The 20,587-nt window shown below is 44.4% G+C and overlaps 2 protein-coding genes across 2 annotated transcripts; one reads left to right on the top strand and one right to left on the bottom strand.

The window, feature by feature from the left end:
- Nucleotides 1-1,591: 1,591 nt before the first annotated feature.
- Nucleotides 1,592-5,815, bottom strand: LOC133913385 (serine/threonine-protein kinase Aurora-3-like). The gene is made up of 6 exons (XM_062356523.1): nucleotides 5,579-5,815; nucleotides 5,245-5,487; nucleotides 3,511-3,606; nucleotides 2,333-2,547; nucleotides 2,178-2,250; nucleotides 1,592-2,088 (listed from the first exon to the last, which is right to left on the bottom strand). The coding sequence occupies exons 1-6, from the start codon at nucleotides 5,675-5,677 to the stop codon at nucleotides 1,966-1,968; spliced, it is 849 nt and encodes a 282-aa protein (XP_062212507.1). The 5' UTR covers nucleotides 5,678-5,815; the 3' UTR covers nucleotides 1,592-1,965.
- Nucleotides 5,816-18,035: 12,220 nt separating this feature from the next.
- On the top strand, nucleotides 18,036-19,859 carry LOC133911258 (dof zinc finger protein 4-like). Its single transcript, XM_062353458.1, has one exon. It carries the CDS (start codon nucleotides 18,246-18,248, stop codon nucleotides 19,326-19,328), a length of 1,083 nt encoding a protein of 360 aa, XP_062209442.1. The 5' UTR covers nucleotides 18,036-18,245; the 3' UTR covers nucleotides 19,329-19,859.
- The last annotated feature ends 728 nt before the right edge of the window (nucleotides 19,860-20,587 follow it).

Here is a 20,587-nt window from a genome sequence, read left to right as displayed (position 1 = left end):
TAATCTGTACTACTGAATGTTGCAAGCTTGCAGCTCATAGCTTGGTAGTACAATAATAGCACTAATTGCATCAAGGTTCAACAAGCACCATGCATAGGCGCACTTCTACTCTTTAGGGCCTATTTATTTGGGCTTCTGCAAGCTGTTGCTTCTTCAGAAGCCTGCTGTTGGTAGAAGCCAGTAAGAGATTGCTTCTGGCTTCTGTGGTTTTTATAGTAGTAAAGATTGGTTTTGCTTCTCAAAAACTATAGTAAGAAGCCAGCAAAAACATGATGTTTGTTTTGTCTTCTAGCTTCTAAGAAGCAGAAACCCAAACGAACATACCCTTAGTACTGAAAAAGATGATTTCATACTTCAAGAAACTTCGTTGTAGGGGCAATATTGCAACTATTGATAGACTATGGTCCTTTGGATGGATGAATCTTATTTCTGAAACCATGACAATCATTATTTGGCTTCTAATTGTAAAGCACTCATGATTATGTCCTTTCTCATGATGAGCTGGTCAGCTATTTATGTGATATCTCTAAGTATTATTGTAGATGATAGCCATTTATTGCTTTAATTATGAGAAAGTAAATGACTATTAAAAATTAACAAAAATGGTACGAGTGAAAGAGCTTATTGTCTGTATGTTGGAATGAAGTTTCAATAGCTTATTGTCTACATATTGTCTCTTTTGTTGGGACAGACCAAAATTTTAAACTCCATTATAACACACGGACACTTACCTAGTTATATAAGAATTCCAGCAGCTGAAACTAAGATGCTCCCATGATCCTTTGTAGAGGAAATTAGACAATATCATCGCAAAAGTGCATATATTAAAAAATACCATCAGTGTGAAGATGACATATATGATCCTGCCTCATATGTTATCCTCACACCGATGGTATTTTTTAACTTTTACGATTTTTACGATGATACCAAGTTAATTGCTCCTTTTTCTTTAACGGTCATCACAGGATTCCATTGCCAAAGATAACAGAATTACAAAGTACCGTCAGTACCATGTTCAGAACACAATATACAGTTGACTGAACAGAGAGAAATAAGGGTATCTCTCTTATCAGGTGACTATGTCTCAGTCACATTTGTAATTGTAAAAATATTCTCACAACCGTAAATCTTATTGTTTCTTACGGTCATGGACCTCGTGGATGTAAAAACTACATTGGTTTTTACGGTTGTAGGGTGATTTTTACAGTCATGGATCCATGGCCATAAAAGACAACAGGATTTCACGGTTGCGGGGATAGGTCCTACGGTCAAAATGTGAAGACATAAGCAAAATCTCAGGCGACTGAGAAATAGCAATTCTCAAGAAATAAAGCCACCACAAGTAAACCACATTCCTCTCCACTGACCAGCTTAGACCAACATTAAATGAAACTTAAGCCAGCCTCATTCCCACTCCAGAAAGATCAGACTACAAACATCCAAAGCCTCCGGAACCAGAAGCGACGAAAACAGACCGGCAAACAGGTCTTTTGCCAAAACGGGACCGGCTCGCAGTAGGAGTACATGCTGTAGAGAAAACAAAAGGAAAATTTAGCAGAACATCGAAGTTATACAACACAGTAATTGTGTATCATCTACAAGCAGTCAGCAGAGCAAAAGGTGCAAATTAAAATCCTAAGAAATGCCAGGAGGGGAGAAGGACGCTCTTTGCTGATCTAAGCAAACATGCAGATTGATTTGAAAAATTGAGCCATCCTTTTGTTCATACCAGGTATCCAAGCCGGGCATGAAAGTGTATAACTACATTGAAATAAGGACTGATTCTTGTGAGTGCAGTCAATCGTTTTATTCTTTACATTTGACAGCTAATTGTTCGGATATGGAAAAAGTATGTGAAGCTAAACAAGAATACAACGTCAAATGGGGCCAAAACATAACTTGTATGTTTCATGCTCAGCATAGTGTTGATCAGAAGATACCGTACATATTCCCTTATCATTTACCTTAGCTTCTTGATTGATTTTTTTGCTTAACGCAACTCCCTGAAGGATCTGCATTCTTTTTTATCCATGAATGCTTCAAAATGTCTTCAAGAGAAAGTCTCTTGCTTGAATCCTTCACTAGAAGCTGCATACAGTTCACACATAAAGGTAAATAGTCCAACCCATTTTAATTAATCTCTTATTTAGGATATAACAAATACTTTTAGATGGTACCTTGGAAATGAGATCCTTAGCCTCTGCAGATATGTAATGAGTTGAAGGGAACGTCAAATCCACTGTAACTATCCTGCTCAAAATTCATGTGGCACAGAGTGTTAAGGAATGAAGATCAGGGAGAGAAAAAAGAAAACAGATGTCTTAGTCCTCACCTTCTCAAGGTATCGTCCTGTTCATCAGCTTCAAAAGGTGGTGAACCATATAAGAACTCATAGCACAGGATTCCTAAAGTCCAGTTGTCAACGGCATGGTCATGAGCTTTTTTCTCTACCATCTCTGGTGCCAGATAATCGATTGTACCACAGAGTGTGTGTCGTTTAGCATTTGATCGAGCTGCCCATCCGAAGTCTGCAATTTTAAGTCGGCCCTGGAGAAAAGGAAGTTAACTAGTTATCTCATTCAACACTCAGCATTTGATGCTTCAAGAGCTCAAGACAGTGTGGCATGAGCCATCAGCTCCGGCATATCGATGTATCAACTTTGTTTTTTGTCGACTTCTCTGAGGTAGGAAGCATAACTAACAATTTTGCTGCTAAGCATTTAATAATACCAATTGTGACACTAGCAGCTCTTCAGTATTATTGAGAGAACTAAGAAGAATTTGGCATTTACATTACAACTGTTTCTCCACATATGTTACGCAAATCAGCAACATCATGTATAAATTTCCAAAATTATTCATAGAGGCATGCTATATATCCTGTCCAGTATGATTCACGTGCAAGATGATTACCGTTATTCAGACATAATGACACATATCATCTGCATGTACATATAATACAGTGCCTTGTATTTCAAATTTTAATGGCTAAAGCCCTTCCTAGACAACATTTTTCAGTTTTGACTCTTCGGAAGAGTCAAGTCTTACACTCTGCATTGTTTACATGTAAAAATAGAAAAATACTTTTATAGTCCACTTAAGAGGGACAAATCATTTAGAGAAAGAAAAAAATGCCCATGATATGCTATGAGATCAGCTAATTCTAGAGCAAACTTACAGCAATGATTCTGTCAGAGTCTATGCTGTGCAGAAATAAGACCATCGGCCTATTAAAATTATAACAAAATGGAATTGCAGGCACTACTCTTGAGCGAAGTTTAGGTTTACAGCAATGGTTATATTAGATTCAATGTTGTGCAGAAATAAGGCCGTCCAGTTAAAAAAGTTATAACAAAACGAAAGATAGCAAAAGTACAATGACAGGCACCATTAAATTTACTTGCAACAATAGATAATACCAACATAAACGCACAAATAAAAAAAGGCGGTAGAATTTAGAAAGGATAACAGTATTGAGGTGCAAAAACTGCATAAAGAAGAAGAACCAACCTCAATATCAAGTAGCAAATTTTCTGGCTTGATGTCCCTATGAATGACCTGCTTCTTGTGACAGTACGCCAGTGCACCAGCGAGGCTCGCGACATACTAAAACATAGAAGGTTTAGTGTCGTCATAGAATCTAACAAAAGAATGGCAAATCAGAAGGAAACCTGCACACACATATCATGCTCTATGGCCTGGTATGGCAATGCCAGCACAAGTTCTTGGCCATTAGTGGGCATTACCATAAGCTGAATTGGCTCAGGCTAAAAGAGATACTAGGGATTCTCGCATTGTTGTCGATGTTTAGGCTGAGAGGAGTAAATCTCAGAGTGCACAACATGTGCCACACATGAGCTGCAGTTTGTGGGAAAAAAAATTTGGATACAGTTTAATTTGTAAAATGGGATTGATCCTTTGCCTTGCATTTTAGAAAATGCTTTAGAGTTTCCAGAGAAAGTTAATGTTGAAATGAGATGATACGAAGATCCATCAAACCCCGCTACCATTTAACAACTTGTAAAAATCGGCACTAAGACTATCAAATATCAAACAGTGTTTTCAAGTCATCCGATTAGTCACGATTAGTTGACGATTAATCAACAAATCAGTCAGCTGCCACCGACTAGGCACTTAGACGCGACTTGAGCGTATAGATGGCTGGTCGTCCAACTAGTTGTCGATCAATCGCGACTAATCGTCCAGACAAGTCATGGACGACTTATTGGAACTGGGAATCTAGGCTGGTTTCGGCAGCCCATTAGGGTTTCATGAGCCCATAGCCCCATATATATACCTCCTCTAGTCCTCTGTCCTCTCTCTCCCGTCTCCAGTCCAGCCCATCGCCGCTGCGCTTCCTCCTCTCTGTAGCCCGCTGCCGCCGCCACACTTCCTCCTCTCTACAGCCTACCGCCGCGTTTCCTCCTCTCTCTCTCTAGCCCACCGCCACCGCGCTTCCTCCTCTCTGCAACCAGCCACCGCCGTTGCCTCCGCGCTTCCTTCATGACGAAGATGAGCCACTCCTCATCCTACTCAGGCGGTTTGTGTACTTCCTCCTTCATGGTTCGATTTTGTTGCTAGTTGCTCCTCTTGGATGTGTGCTCGTGTGTAGATGCCTATATGTGTGCAGATGCATATGCTCGGCATCATGCCATGGTGCTCATGTGTTCCCCGTTGAGGCTGCTGCTGCTGCCCCAGCTTCTACTGGTACTTCCTCAATTGCTGCTTCCTCAATCATCAAACCATGTATTTGTACTACCACACTACTACTACTATTACTACCTATCCCTAAGTGCCAGGACGACTTAGTAACCTGGTCGACCGACTAGGCACCGACTAGTCGGGCCTAGTCAGCCGTCTAGTCGACTTAGTGGCCTGAACGGTGCCATGGCGTCTAGGTTCGACTTACCGACTTGAAAACATTGATATCAAATAGTTTACTACTTCAGCACTTTTTTATGAACTATTACTTCAACTTGTAACCAATGCACAATACGAATGTATCAGCAATTAATGAATTATACAAAAGATCGGAGTAAGAGCATGTTGGGACATTGCTAACAATCTGTTGCTGTTTCATGACTTGAATAGCACTAATATCTTACAGTCGTTGTCATAAAAGTTTTGCTTCGAATATTAGGTTCGGATTTAAGAGAAGGGAAAGACAATGGGCCCAACAGAGAGGGTGGGGGGGGGGGGTAACAGTAACAGGGAAGAGAAGGGATACGGGCAGGGCGCGCTTACGGTGGCGGCGGTGCGCTCGGTGAAGTGGCCAGCGGCGCGAAGGACCTTGTACAGCTCGCCCCGGGCCGCGTACTCGAGGACGAGAACGACGCGCTCGTCGTCGTGGAACCAGGCGAAGAGGCGGAGCACGTTTGGGTGGTCGAGGCCGTGCTGGATCTCGATCTCCCGCCGCAGGTGCGCGTGGAACCGGTACTTGTCCAGCTTCGCCTTGTACATCAGCTTGAGCGCCACCACGTACCCGCTCTGGATCGCCGAGCGCGGAGATCAGCCTCCGCGGAGGAGAGATTTTGGGGGGAATCGAAAGGACTGGAGGCTAGGGTTTCGAGGGTCGGACCTTCTTCTCTCGGGCGAGGTAGACCTTGCCAAACTTGCCCTCGCCGATGTACTTGCCGATCTCGAAGTCGGACATGCTCCACTCCGGGCGCTCCGCCATCGTAGGCGAGGGCGGCGTGGTGGTGGTGGTGCTGAGAAAGGGAGGGAGGTGAGGAAGCTGGCAACGAGGCCTCAAAGCGCCGCGTCGACTTGTTGAGGAAGGTCGAGGGGGCCGACCGCCGACGAGGGGCTCGAATTTTGAAACGCGGAGCGGCGGAACGGGAACTGGCAGGCGGCGGTGCGCCTGAGGGATGCGAACCGTTGGGATGGGATCGTGGGCCTCTGGGTAGATAGCTTTGCAGGCCGGAAAAAGATAGAGTAGCAAGCAGGCTGGCAGCCCCCACATCCCACGGTATCACGTCGGGCCTAGCGCTGACAGTCTCGGAGTCTCTCCGCTGCCCCAAGCGACGCCGCGAGCGCGCACGGGCCCATTTTATGCGCCGGCCTACCTGTCCTCACGGGCCCATTTAGTTGACGATTTAAATAGGGCGTCTAAGTTTATCAGATTTAAAGTGTCTGACCCGGTTATATCCTATCGCAGCACCGCCCTCCAGCTCTGCCTCAGCCGCCCCACCACCGATGCGTTGCCACCGTGTTGCAGCGTAACCCCGCCCTGTCTCGCTCGAGCCCGCCACATCGCCACGCCCGTCATGACATTGTGCTTCACGGTCACACCTCTAGCATGCAGGTTGACACAGCATGACTCGGTTAGTTAGTCAGGTCAACTAAGCCCTGTCTAAATGAGCTCATACCAGACAACCCATTTAGCTAAGTCTAAATTAACCTACTTCTTCTTAATCTATATATACGATACATACGAGCAAGAATCCATACAGAAAACTAATCACAGCCCTAGATGTCCCGCCGCGCTGCAGCATCCACGGCACCCCGCACCCGCCCGGCTGCCACGAGTCCCAGCCTAGCGCCGATCTGTATCTATCGGTGTTCACTCCTGCCTTGGCATGCATGTAAAATGGCCATGTATTAGCGCAAAAAGTACTATACTATGAGCTCAGTGCACCTGTACACCTGGTGATATCTTTGCAGAGCAAAATGGAAATCTGCCACTTCAGTTGTTTCTGTAACTAGAAGAACTGCTCGAAGGCATCCAAACGGACAACTAAACACCGTTGCACACTGGACATTACGCACGGTACCTGATTTCCCAGTCACATGGGAGAGAAATCACCAAAGACGTTTGGAAGGCAGCAACTTAGGCCCTATTTGTTTCGAATTATATAAGTTAAATTGCGATTAAAATTTAAAAGCTGAAACAAATAGATAGATTGTAAAAGTTGAATTGCAATCACAATCTAAAAACTGAAACAAACAGGTGATTAGAAAAGATGAATTGTTACAATCTAACAACTAAATTATAACAATCCAACAATCCGTCTCTCACCGAATTATAACAATCCACAATTTAACTTCTTATAATTCATAATTTATAAATTGCTTTTCACAGTCTACAATTAAAACAAACAGACTCATAGCGAGACTATTCCAGCACCGAATCCCCAACGCATATTGGCAGACAGTAATGATCATGCGCTTTGGGTTACGTACGGGCACGATCTTGATCGCCGTTCCTTTACAGATCGTGAATGATTCGTGCCGACCGGCGTATAGTACAACGGCCGGATCCACAGCCTTGGCTACCGTGACGGCACGTACCTCACCCCTGATCCCGTTATGGGCGTAATGGTTTCCCTCGTGCCGCCCAAGAGTACTATACTCCAACACTGTGCATGGCGATGTGCCATCGATTTGGTCTTTGATTCCGTCCTGGCAGTCTCACACTGTCACCCACAGTCACACACACAGTCTGCTACGCACAGTTCCCTAGCTAGTGATCGAGCAGCGATCGATTAAACAAAAAGATTGGGGCAAACATCTGATGCATGAGAATGTTCTTGGAGGGTGACACTACTGATGATAGAGCACAAGGCTGGCAGGCAGCTCCGGCCAGAGGCGTGATGATAGCGGTTCCCGATCGAATCTTTATTGGCGCTGCCTCTGGCAGCGCGCCCGTGATCCGTGTTGGATTGGAAGCACTATGTTTGTTCTTAGTACTATCGAGCTCGGCTGCTGCTAGCTCTCTTCCCCGCGTGTGGAAATTCCGAGAAATAAAGCGGATGATCTGATAAAGCCGTGACGTATCCCAGCTCCGATTGTTAATTTTGACGTGCTAGTTCCTGAACCTGAGCATACCACTGGCAGTAAAGTAGTGCCAGTACTGTATTTAAATGGACCGTCAGGATCAGGACAGAACGGAACGGTACCAGTGTATAGCACTGTTGAATAAAATTCATCAGGAGTATTCAGCACAAAGCACTCCTCGGTCATTTTGCAGTGATCTGGTGCATCAAGCAGACAGCGGGATCGTGAAACTTGCTAAGGAATTTTTCGACGCCTCATGAAAACACCGAAAGGTTCTACTGCTGGTAGCAAGATCACCTCGTTCCTAGCGTGGGTTTGCGAGGGAGCCAGTGGTCTAGCATCTGCTTTCCCAATTTTCAGGCGCGTGCCAATGCGCCTTTTTGAACAGCGTAGCGCAGGCGGCACGAATCCCGAGCTTGACCGTCATCATCATGCTTATCCAGGACCCCTTCCAACATCTTCCTACCCTAATCTGCAGTCCCGTCTCGTTCCGGCGGGAAAAGACGGGTGTCCACCCGATATTCCCATTCTTGACGTGCACGCCGCATCGAGCTGCGTGCGATCACAGGCTATGGAGAAGAAGAAGAAGACACAGGGAAAAAAAAAACAGAGAGCGAGGAGCACACAGTGGAAAAGGCACCCAAGGGTACAAGAGTTTGTTTCCTCATGTCACGTCCTATCATTCAGAGAGACGCCGACGGGCATGGACAAACATGTGTTGGCCCGTAGGAGGCCCTGCGCCTCACTCTGGGCGCCTGCTGCCTGCACGGCTGCACCCGTCCTTTCGCCCCGTCCGTCCGTCCGTCGATCGATACATCCATACATCTTTCCCAAACTCCGAAAGTGCTCGCCAGGCACAATGAGTGAGCAACCACGACATGCCGCTAGCGCGATCGCGCCGATGTGCCACTCATCCCATGGCTCGACACCCACCCAGATTTTAGCGTGCCCAGACTCTGATACGTCGAATGCATGCACTTTCTCCCCCTGGCCTCCCAGGCACCCCTTCCTTTCCATCCTCACTCATGAGCCATGATGATACAGCACAATTTTGGACCTTTCCTGTTCTGAATCCTGATCGGTTAGTTCCCCTGTAACTCAGAACTTGATTGTACTATTTCTTTCTATATTGCCTTCGCATCATCCGAAAAATGTGCTCCTTGCCGCCATTCATGCATAGACATAGTAGTACTCCATGGTTCTGGTAGCAAGAAAAAATTCGAGGTCTTCTTTACCGAGACCATGTACGTCCATGCAGGGGGAAACAAAGGAATCAATGAGAAGTGGTGGCTACGAGACAGCTCTACTGACTCAGTGTAGCTTGTACCATCATTACACGGAACTAGCCGCTACTGCTAGTAGGTAGAGAATCTCTCACCTCATCGATCTCCATGATCGGTCGGTCATGTCCGGGAGAAGCGAGGCAGCAGCAGCGAGGTAAAGGCAGGCCCGGCCGGGCAAGGACTAGTAGCCCGGGTTTCTAGGAGTCAGTCGGCACTCCTGGCGGCTAGGTTAGCCACGCTAGCTTCTCGCTTTTGTGCACGTCACTTTAACGCTTTGCGTTTGCCGGCCCTTCCTGCCGAACCTGCCTTTGAGCCGAGCGGTATCGGCCCCAAACAAGAGGTGACTCTGCCCCGGCTGGCCGGCCGCCCGGCTGGTGGCAGCGCCGTGTCGAGAGGGCGAGCACCCGACGGGCGCTCGCCTCGGTTGGGCTCGGATCGGAGCCGAGCGGGCGCAGGAATCCGGGGGGTGTGGGGGCAGCCGGGCATCCGCTGCACGCGGTCGTTTCCGCCGGGCGCGTAGTACGACCGCCTGTCGGGCTGCCCTGCCTTGCCATGCCCCCGCGCGGCACGCTCCAACGCGCCCGTTTCACCTTTGCGTCGCAGCGTAATTTGACCGGACCTGAGCGTACTGCCGCCGGGCAGCGTTAATCATTTGGGCCCGAGTGCTGGTTCGATCGGTCGCCGTGTTATAATCATTCGCCCGACCCAATTCGGGCAGTATTTTGATCAGTGTAGCGCAAGCGTGAATTGAGAACAGGTTTACTGTATTTAAGATTAACATTTCACTAAAGTTTTGTGAACTTTGGAGGTGAACAAAATATTTAATTTTAATTTTTTTTACTGACACGTGAAATTTATAGAGCATAGAATGAAAAACAATCAAAATTTCATAAATTTTAGTCTCTTTGCCGATAAACGAAAAAAATTAAAACGAAATTGAAATCGCTGACTGTACTTACTACGTAAAATATTTTCCTAGTTTTTCCAACCGACTAAAATTTGTGAAGAAATATGTATGGCTTGATGACGACAGGCGTGCGTTACCAGCTGCGTACGTACTGCTGCCCCACGGCGTTGGGGGATGGGCCACCATGCCGACCGATATCAGGCGAGGGAGGCGACCAGTCAGGTTGCTGTTTGCACTTTGCAGGGAGGATTCCCAATTTCCAATCTGCAGTGTACAACATGGGCAGCAGCGGCAGCCATGGGAAGACGAGGCACCCAAGCACAGTGTACTATACTACGCATGCGAGCGCCTGTGCGAACGATATGAGTTTTGCCACGTCCAGACAAACCGGCTGTCCTGTGGACGTACTGTGTCAAAGTACTTAAACAAAAGAACCCTCGCCAAAAAAATTGGAGCTGTGATATACTTACGAATTCGAAGTAAAAATTTGCTTGCAAATTGGTATACACAGGTGCATCCCTCGAAGAAATGAAAAAAAAAAAGGTGATAGCCCTGTTCAAATCCCTTTGACACGTATTTTACCATCGTCCTTTCCATTATATTTCCTCCAAATCTCTCATTCTCACAACGCTCAAGCAATGCAATATAAAAAGCTCCGGGCACTGTTCTCTTCTCCGGACTGACCTGCAACAGTCTGGAATGTGACATGCATGACCATGACATTTCTAATACGGTAGCACTTGCAGATTCGTAGTAATCATGTCGTGCTGGTCAGGGAATGATGACTAAAATGTCACGGCAACGCACTAAATAACAGGTTGATCAACTTACTGTTGCGTACTTTTGCATGCATGTAGTAGCTTGTTCAAACAAACCGAGAGGGTCAAGGGTTGTCACCTCATGCGTGAGTCACAGAATTCTGGACGTTCTGGGGAGGTCAAGGCAGCTCCAGCCGACCATTGCAAGCTGGTGGCGACAAGGCCATTTTTCGAGCCTTCCAAGGCCTCAAATTGCCAGATTAATCCACAGTTCTTGCAAATAATTATATAGTTTCAGGGCTTTCAGATAGCTGCGGCAGGGCAACGACACATGGCCGTGTACTCTTGTGGTATCTGGCCTCTGGGGTTCTGTCTCGCATTGACTGCATGATTGGGGAACGGAGAATCCTCATTCGGGTCCGTTTCCATTGCTATTTGCTCATGAGCATGTTCCTTTCGTTTCCTTCCATCTTTCGGCTTAGAAAATTCCTGCGATGATTTGATCTCTCCTGTAGTGCTCTGAATCGGGGGACTACCCGTGCATCGCATTCTGATCACCCCTCGCGCGGCCTACTGATCATGACGTTACCTACCACAGTCCACACAGTGTGATGCACGGGCTCCACTTCCGAATCCTAATGGTACATGCTACTAGAAAACTGCCGCGCCCGTCGGCTGGTTTTGCGAGTTACCTGGTGGAGACGATCAACGTTACACCTAATTTTTTATAGAGTATTAGAAAAATACAAAAGATCATGCAGTATTCTTAGTTTGTCAAATATATTTTAAATTTTTTTATAGAACCTAGTTATGAAGGGGTCTAGCACGTCTTGTCGCATTTTTTCTCCCAACCTTACATTCTTAATGTATTCATATTGTATACTATCATAATTTATCATAGAAATAGTATTGCATCGATCAACCATGCTTTATATTGCATGAAGTTTATGATTTTGGTTGTGCAGAATATTTATGTATTAGCGATCGTTTTTTTAACCAAGTGAATTTCCCAAATTTGATGGCATATTATTTGCTCAGTTGCTTCAAACTAATCAATTGGATATGTGAAGCAATATAACAAACACATGGTCAACGGATACAAACATATGGTAGGATGGAATGGGAAGAGAGGGAAAATTTTGACCTAGGAGGATAATTAGGGGTTGTTTGGTTACTGGTCCTAACAGGTCAAGCTAAATTTTGGCCATGGATAAATTGGGGCAATATAAAAATTTGGTAGGTTTTGTTCCTGACCAAGTCAAAATTAGGACAGTAACAAAATTAAGGTTATTTTTAAGCATCAAAATAGTCAATATAGGTCTTGATTTGTAGATTTAATTACAAGGAATATAACTATGCAAACGGATTAAAAGTCAGATCTATAGTTTAGGAGATATTGTGATTTAAAGGATATTGTGATTTAAAATTTGTTAATCCAAAACTTTTGAAATACGTGCAGCCAATGGACAGCTGCCACCTTAACCATTTTGCTCGCCCCAGCCCTGCGTTCTCTGTTAACTGTAGCTGGCTGGCTAATTTTGCATGACCAAAACTTGGCCCCAACCACATGGGGCTAAATTCACGGGTATACCAAAAATTGCTCTGGTCTGTTGAGGTCACGATTCAAATAGTTCTTAGTAAATAGGATAGATTTTTAAACTCTGCAGACCAGCTACAGGGTAATGCAAATAAAGTATCATAAATATAATAGAATAATCTAATTTTTTGTCAAAAGAAAATTGCTAATATGTACATAAGAAATATGTTGTGCAAGATATTACGGAAGTATAACATAATAACTTAGGTTGAATACAAATGAGCCAAGCCTCTCTGTGGCTTTGACCGTGTTCAAACATAGGAATCCAAGTCATTGCACAGGGAATCTTTGATTTTCATTATCAAACTCATATTGTATTGCCACCAAATAAAATGGTAGAAAACTTCATACAATACTTGCATTATTATAGGTCGGTAAATGAGATATAAGTAGTAACATTGAAGCTGAAAAATATAAACAGAAATATTGTATGTTCTTTTTATTTTTTGCTTTATCCCGATTCCCAGCTTCCCTTTGGGAACATGCAATTAGAAATGAATAAATAGTATGCTGCTTAACCACATTAATGACTAAGATTATGAAGATCTTTGTCATTTTTGCTTATTAAGATTAGCAGGTTTAGCATACAATCTCATTAGCCAATATCCCATTGATACCATTCTTATACAACCGTACGAGTCAATTAAGTCCAGCTAGTTGGTAATCACATAATTTTCCCTTTATACCTGCAAAGCAAAATGATTCAATCATTTAAAAATTTACATATAACAATACACTGAGATATAAAATCGTAGAAAACTAATGCCTAAGATTATTAGCTGATTTTATGATAATGCAATTAATAAAAAAGGTATTGGTGCAAGAAACAAAAAACAACCATCAATTACATCAATAGAAACTCTATCTTTTAGAGAAGTTTTGAAAAGTTTGATTGGTTGAATATTCTTAATTCTTGCATAATCATGAAATTAGGGTTTAATAAATTTTTATCACAATCTGCTTACGAGTATCATAACTCTTGATCTAAAGATCCGATTAACCTGATTATTTTTGCGTTAGTTACATAACATTGTCTAGTTTCTACTATTAGATATGATTTCTTTGATTACTTAGTTGCAAAAGTATAGTTTCCAATAATCAACTACGGGATCAACTATGGGGTAATAAAGGTATCTCTATGACATGTCTACTAGCCTTTCCAATACTCTACCAATTCATACAATCTATCTACTACTAAAAATAAAATTACCTAAGATGTTTTTGTTGTTAGAGATAAATGTTTCTAATTTAAATTTTGCATTTCTATTTAGAAATCATAGAACATGTAGTTATGAAGTTTTCCTACAGCTAAAAAAATTACCTTAGGTGAGCACATAATGGTGTGGATTTTTCTTTCTCTTCTCTTCTTTGTATTCTTTCTTCAAGTAGCACAGTTCGATGCTACTTTTTTTGAATTACTGAACCTTCCTTTATTGACACATTTAGCTTTGTAATGAGTTGTTTCATCGATCTGCAACAAGGGAAAAATGGATAAAATAAAACAAAAATTAGATGAGTGTGAATAAAATAATTAGGTATTATAAAGTTACAAGTGGCTGTTTTCTTACTCTGTCATCCTTATATGTCCCCTACGACTTCTTCATCCATCCCTCTCCCTATAAAAATGACAAATCTGTGACCTCGTGAAGCTACTACTTTATACGATTAATTATCCTGCCATTCTTTGTATTCAAACATACTTAAAATCTAAAATAAGCTAAGAATTAGCATTAAAAAAAGTACAGGAAAAGGTGGATATTGCATAGAAATATGAAACCAACTATTTTGACTCAAGTAATTCACATTGTGGAGCTAAGACGGGCACCAAATCAGATAAAGTAACAAGAACAAACAGTTCTCTAGATATGTAAGAAATGAGCATTTTTTGTGGCGAAGGCTTGTAATTATAATACGCTATTGTGTGAGATATATGCGACTCTATTACTCTGAAAATCACCTAAAGATATATGCTTTGTAAACGCAGCTTCATCATTTCAATGTGTGAGAAAATCTGTGTTTCTTTTGATAGAGCTAGCTCTCCCTTCAATCCTTGATAAAATCATAGTTCTTCTCTTGGAGCAGAGGGATATATTTCCTTTAACTGTTACAACTTTTCTCTTGCCATATGTAAGCCATCTTTGTAAATTATAGGAAACAAAACACAGACTATGAGATACATGAAGAAATTTCAAAATTTTCCTTAGCATGAAACCAAGTGAAGGGAAAGGTGGCTTAAATGGCATACCGTGATGAGTGCATAGGTTAGCCCACAGTTATCAGTTCAGACTTCGAAGATCTTGGTTCAGCCAAATATGAAGCTAAACCCTAAGGAAAACTATACATTCCTGAAAATGAATGATTGGGGACCTTGAAATGAAACAGATTGAAATTAAAGGTTACATATCGGAATATGCACTCTAGAAGACAACATGCAAAAACAAACTAATAATGGTCAAGAAATAAGTTGATAAGGAAAGCTAGGTAAACAACATGTCCAGAGCGGCAAAATAGAATAGGTTGTATGGGAATGGAAAACTGAACAAAGAATATATAACAACAATTGCTAATGCAGCGAACATGACCCATGCAAAACTTTGGTAAAAACAGTCAATATGCACGCATAAATTTCTTGCATGTAGGAATACATATGTATACGGTCTGCATCAATAGTTAATACATTATTTTGCGATTAATATAAGTAGGACTAAATATCTAGGAATTAGAGAAAAAAAAAAGAGCAAGAAGATAACTCTCAATATTTCAATTGCACCTTAAAATCCTTATTCGTGATACCAATAAACAAAAGGTAGGTCACATAGCTGAAATCAACATAATAGCACACATAGCTGAAATCAACATAATAACTCATCCTAGTAAAACTATCATTACTCGCTATTCCAAATAGCAAGAACTTCATATAGGACTGTCAGATGTAAGATGCCTCACAATAACCCATGAACATGACATCAATTGACTACACACTTAAATCCAAATAAGGTGGAGGGTTATGGTGTTCCGCATTTTAAAGATATGCTTGCAGGCGTTTGGTTAAGCGGTGCTACATCTGAAAAGATGACATAACCATGACAGGAGGAACACTTAACATGTGATATTGAGCTACAATATGTTGAAAACCTCAGCTTATGATAGAAGTACATGTTTTGGACGTTCAAATGCATGCAATCTGACATATTTGCAGTGTAATAGGATTAAAATAGCTTTCCATCACATATTTATGTCCTCTAATACAATTTATTGTCATCCTTCTCAATCGAATTTATTCCCCCAATAAGAGAAATAGGAGCCATAACTATTACAGACAATAGTTAAAGTATGTTTGAAATGACAAATAAAAGCCAACTGAAACTCTATAGGCAATATCAATGGTAATGGTTCAATTTATTTCTTTGGCAAAGCATGATGAGATTTAGTTCTATGTGGGACTCTGAAACCAGATGCATGATTGAAACATAAAAACACAATGTGAGAAGCATTGTATTATGATACATGTATAATGGAAGAACTATTGAACACTAAATGGTCGATGAGAGGTGAAATAAAAAATAACCATAGGCCTATCAAACATAGGAAAAGTTAGATGTAAAGTAAGATTGAATAATGTAATGCTGAGATTATAGGTTTAAGAGTTAACCTCATGCTCTCTCTTTTCTTATCGTCTACTCCTTCATAAACTTTGGCAATCTGGAGCCTTTCTAAAGGATATTTTCACGTGTCCAAGACGAATGCTTTTTATATATTAAAGGATATATATAAAAGCACAATGTGAAAACATACAGGATAATGTGATCAAACAGAGTCTCACAACTTTTAGCATAGCTATATCTCAAAAAATTGGCAACAACAACAATGATCATGGTCCCAAATTAATCTAACAAACATTTGAATTAAACTATGCATTAGGCATCAATGTGAGAGCTTCCACAAATTCTGCAATTTTTCGGTCCCTTCACCTGTCATATTTGTAATGCGATGCTTGTTTGGGGGCTAAATAAATTGTCCAGAGAGGGCTAGTGGGGTGTTGTGGACTTGTTTTGAGGCTCGATAGTCGGGGAGTGCATTGATGGTGGCTGGCGGTGAACATTCAGTGGCGGTGGCCATGGTGGCTCAGTGAGTGCTTGGCTCAAGTATGGAGAGAGGGAAGAGTGGCTCAGGGAAGGTTGAGTGAGGCACATGGGTGCTTACTTGGGGCTTACCAAGGCTAGAGAGAGGCTGAAACGTGAGATCAGCTGCAGCGGCCGGGGTTTGGGACCAAAGCAAAGGAGGGAGCTTGGTGGGGGCTGGTCCACGTGGAAGTCCCAAGAGGGGTGAAGCGCAGCAGCGCGAACAGAGGGGCAGAGCATGCGAAGCATGGTTGTCAGCTCGGCGGTCGATGAGATTTGGCCCGACAGTCAATCTAGTCATCCCAGAGATTGGAGGAGCTTGGCAAGGATCCATCCCTGACCTCGAGCGAAGGCTCCGGCCACAGCTATGGAGAGCAGGGCGGCGCCAGCTACAGAGGAAGCGGGTGCTGTAGGGGGCTGCGACGGAGAGCTCTCGATGTCTCCCGATACACAAGCAGCTCTGAAGCCCGCGCCTTTGCTATCTGACATCTCACGATGCCCCCTCGCTCCTATCGAACGACGCCAGATAAACGATTGACGTGGACTCACGTGGTTTGAGTTTTCTTACACGGAATCGGTGTAAGAAATACTGAATGTACAGGACAAATCTCGTTACAATCACACATACGATTTTTTTTTATGATGAAATTACAGCTTGTAGCCTCTGCACTGTCTAAGGATGCATACAATCTATGGCTGCACGTCGATTAATAGTTCTTCGTGGCACAACGAAATGTTCAATGTGGCACAACAGTTTGATTAGCAGTAACGCTAAGGTATTGGGGTAATGCTGATCGATTTTGTCGGCGAACTTTCATGGAAAGGCCGTTTTGGTCCTTCACCTTTGAAAATGGCCAATCCACATCTAGTACCTCAAGCAACGGTGCGCTGACAGAAATTGCAAATTTTTGTCCGCTCTGTCAATCATGCTTTCATGAAAATAGAGTGAGAAACCAGTTTAACATTTTGAGGAAAGATATATACTTACTTCCGATAAAGGACGAAAGATGTGCTCCTTGAAATTTCAAAGAACCATGTGGTGAGCCATTTGGAAAAATTAGGTACTAGGCTACATAATTTGGTAAAGTGAACAATGATCACCTGCATATGGGTTAAAAAAAGGAGACCCAAACATAGCCAACTTGGTCAGTTGGAACTAGAACATGGCAGTGTTCCATACTGCGAAGACCCTATCATCCATCATCCCAGGAACTGCTACTTGGCCCCACCACATTCTACCTGCTTACATGCCTAAAAACCTGATTCTACCCACATGCAGCCAACAAAGTGTCCAAGGTAATTACAGATGAAGACAAAGATTAGTTTCTGAACAGAGACAAAGCCAAGGCACAGAATGAACCCAGCAGCAGCTAATCCTAGGCAGGGGCGGACCCAAGCAGCACTGCAGCAGCTAGTCTAGGCAGTATAGAGCGAGCGAGAGCACGGCCCCCTCAAATTTTTGTTTTTTTAATAAATTTTATTAGGCTTAGTCTTTATTTCCTGAAGTTACAAATATCCAATCATTAATATACTATTGCTCATTTTTTGGACTGCCCCCTGCCCTTAGCCTCAATCCAATCCACTCCATGTCATGATCCATCTCCTTCCCTCAGCTCTCCAACCTCTTTATAAACCACCGCCCCCAGTACCTCTACCCTACCCCATCATCTGATCCTTACCACAAAGCAAGACCTGAAAGCCACCACTCCACACCACCTTTGCCATCTCCAAGAAAGAACCCATCCTCTTCTGCTTCAAGAAGCCTTTTGAGCAGTTGAGCTTGAGTTTTCACCATCCATCACCATGATCCAAGAACTGCTCGGAGGGACAGCAATGGACCAGCTGAAGAGCGTGAACGATGGGAACCCGGCGTCTCTACCCATGTTGCTGCATCCCATCGTCTCCAACCGGCCGTCTCCCACGTCGTCGTCGTCGACGTCGTCGCGCTCGTCCGCGCAGCAGCCGCAGCCGAAGTCGTCGTCGGCGACGTCGTCGCCCCAGGGCCAGGGGCAGGGGGCGGAGCAGGCGCCGCTGCGGTGCCCCCGGTGCAACTCCTCCAACACCAAGTTCTGCTACTACAACAACTACAACCTCACCCAGCCGCGCCACTTCTGCAAGACGTGCCGCCGGTACTGGACCAAGGGGGGCGCGCTCCGCAACGTCCCCATCGGCGGCGGCTGCCGCAAGCCACGCCCCATGCCGACGCCCGTCGCGAAGCCGGCGGTATCCTGCAAGGCTGTGGGCGCCGCGCCGTCGCTCGGCCTCGGCATGGGCATGGGCGCCGGCCCCGTACCCTGGGCCTCCTCGCAGCAGGCGGCCGCCGCGCAGCTCATGGCGCTCCTCAACAGCGCCAGGAGCGGGCAAGGCCACGGCGGCAGCAATGTGCACAGGCTCCTTGGCCTCGACACCATGGGCCACCTTCCCCTCCAGGTCCTGCAGGGCGCGGGCAATGCGGCTGGTGCGGTACCATCGCTGTGGCCGCAGGCCGCGCCGCGCCCGATCCCTACACCGCCGCACATGGACTCGCAGCTCGGCATGGGGCCGCTGGGTCACCACGACGTGCTGTCAGGACTCGGGCTAAAGCTGCCACCGTCATCGTCGGCACCGGCAGCAAGCTACTACAGCGACCAGCTCCACGCGGTGGTGAGCAACGCGGGGCGCTCCCACGAATACGACGCCTCCGCCACGTCCCTGCCCTGCACCACCGCGGTGACCTCTCTCCCGCCGGCCGTATCAAGCGTCTCTTCGGCGCTGAGCAGCGCCACGGTCGGGCTAGACGTCCCGCCAGTCTCCCTCGGCGCGCCCGAGATGCAGTACTGGACCGGCCTGGCGGCGATGTCCATGGCGTGGCCGGACTTGCCCACCCCCAATGGCGCGTTCCCATGATCGAGGCGATCCCATAGCTAGTACGTAATCTGTAGCTCGATCAGTTCAGTGTAGCTCGTGTGGGTTGGCTATGTTTTGAGTGAGAACTCGGTGGAGGTTCATTAGGGGTGTTTTATTTACTGTTTTTTATTTGAGTTCTATGCGTATTTGTTTTATTTACCGTCGTTTTTGTTGATCAGTGGGAGAATGGGAGTAGCCTTTTCTTTTTACACGCCTCCCAGAGTACTGGCGAACACTACGGCCGACGAAGGTTTAAGGAGGAGTTAGGGTTTTAGAGTTCACCGACGATTTCAGAGTTAGAGGGAGGCTTGGGGAGGTGATTAGATCGGCAGTGGGTGGTGAGGCGACGCTGGCGTAACTGAAGCCGTGGGCAGTAGGCAGGCGATGGGAGGTGCTGCCGACAGGGGTGTGGAAAACAGAGTGGTTAGCATGGCGTTGAGCGGTGGGTGCGGATTCGGCGACGGGACGCTACCAGAGGCGGGGTGGTTGGCGGGGGGTTGAAGGTGTAGGGAGGTTGAAGAAGACACAATGCACGCAAGATTCGGATCGGACGGCTCTCCATCGATTGAGCCAAGGCTAAAAATCAATTTTTAGCATCTCCCTTGTTTACTGTTAATCAGAGTTCTATTAATATAAGAATTACTTTTCTATCTCGTGTAGTCACTACTTCAGATCTATGATATCGACTTTATTATAGATAGTTTTATAACCGTCTGTAATATATGTACACACAAACAGATTTTTTAGAAAACCGTCTGTGCATAGTAAGGATCACAGATGATTATTGCTGAAACCGTCTGTGAGTAGTAAAAGTTATAAACGACTTTTATTTTAACTCATCTATGTTAATTATCACAAACTGAGTAATCATACATGTCACCCTTTTCCTCTATAAGCAAATTTGCTATCTAGCTACTCAATTGTCACGTCCCAAAACACTAATCACGTGATTTAGCATTCATAAGCATCATAATATTATATTTATGCGTATTGATTTGATAAATTGAGCTTAAACATGATTCAAAAGTACTTGAAGATAGTTTAGTGCTCTTTAGGAAAACCCTAGATAACTTGGAGATGAAGAAGAATAGAAAAGGGAATAGAATCAAGTTTTTAGCACAAAGATTAACCTCGCGGTCTGACCCCCGTGGTCTGAACTATAGGGGGCAGCCACGTAGGCTTGCCACGTGGGCTTCTGCGGTCTGACCGACACTTTCTGCGGTCTGATCGACGCTTCCTACAAAGTGGCGCCGGTAGGA

This window comes from Phragmites australis, chromosome 3, assembly GCF_958298935.1.
Source record: "Phragmites australis chromosome 3, lpPhrAust1.1, whole genome shotgun sequence".
NCBI lineage: Eukaryota > Viridiplantae > Streptophyta > Magnoliopsida > Poales > Poaceae > Phragmites > Phragmites australis.
The sequence above is the reverse complement of the archived record's forward strand: the minus strand, read 5'-3'. Positions and strand labels throughout refer to the sequence as shown.

Bases quoted from the DNA above. Each gene is read 5' to 3' on its own strand.
- LOC133911258 (XM_062353458.1), top strand. From the start codon at position 18,246: ATGATCCAAGAACTGCTCGGAGGGACAGCAATGGACCAGCTGAAGAGC.
- LOC133913385 (XM_062356523.1), bottom strand. From the start codon at position 5,677: ATGGCGGAGCGCCCGGAGTGGAGCATGTCCGACTTCGAGATCGGCAAG. The intron at 3,607-5,244 runs GTAAGCGCGCCC...TCTATGTTTTAG, and splicing joins CCGAGCGCACCGCCGCCACC to TATGTCGCGAGCCTCGCTGG. The intron at 2,251-2,332 runs GTGAGGACTAAG...AATTTTGAGCAG, and splicing joins CAGGACGATACCTTGAGAAG to GATAGTTACAGTGGATTTGA.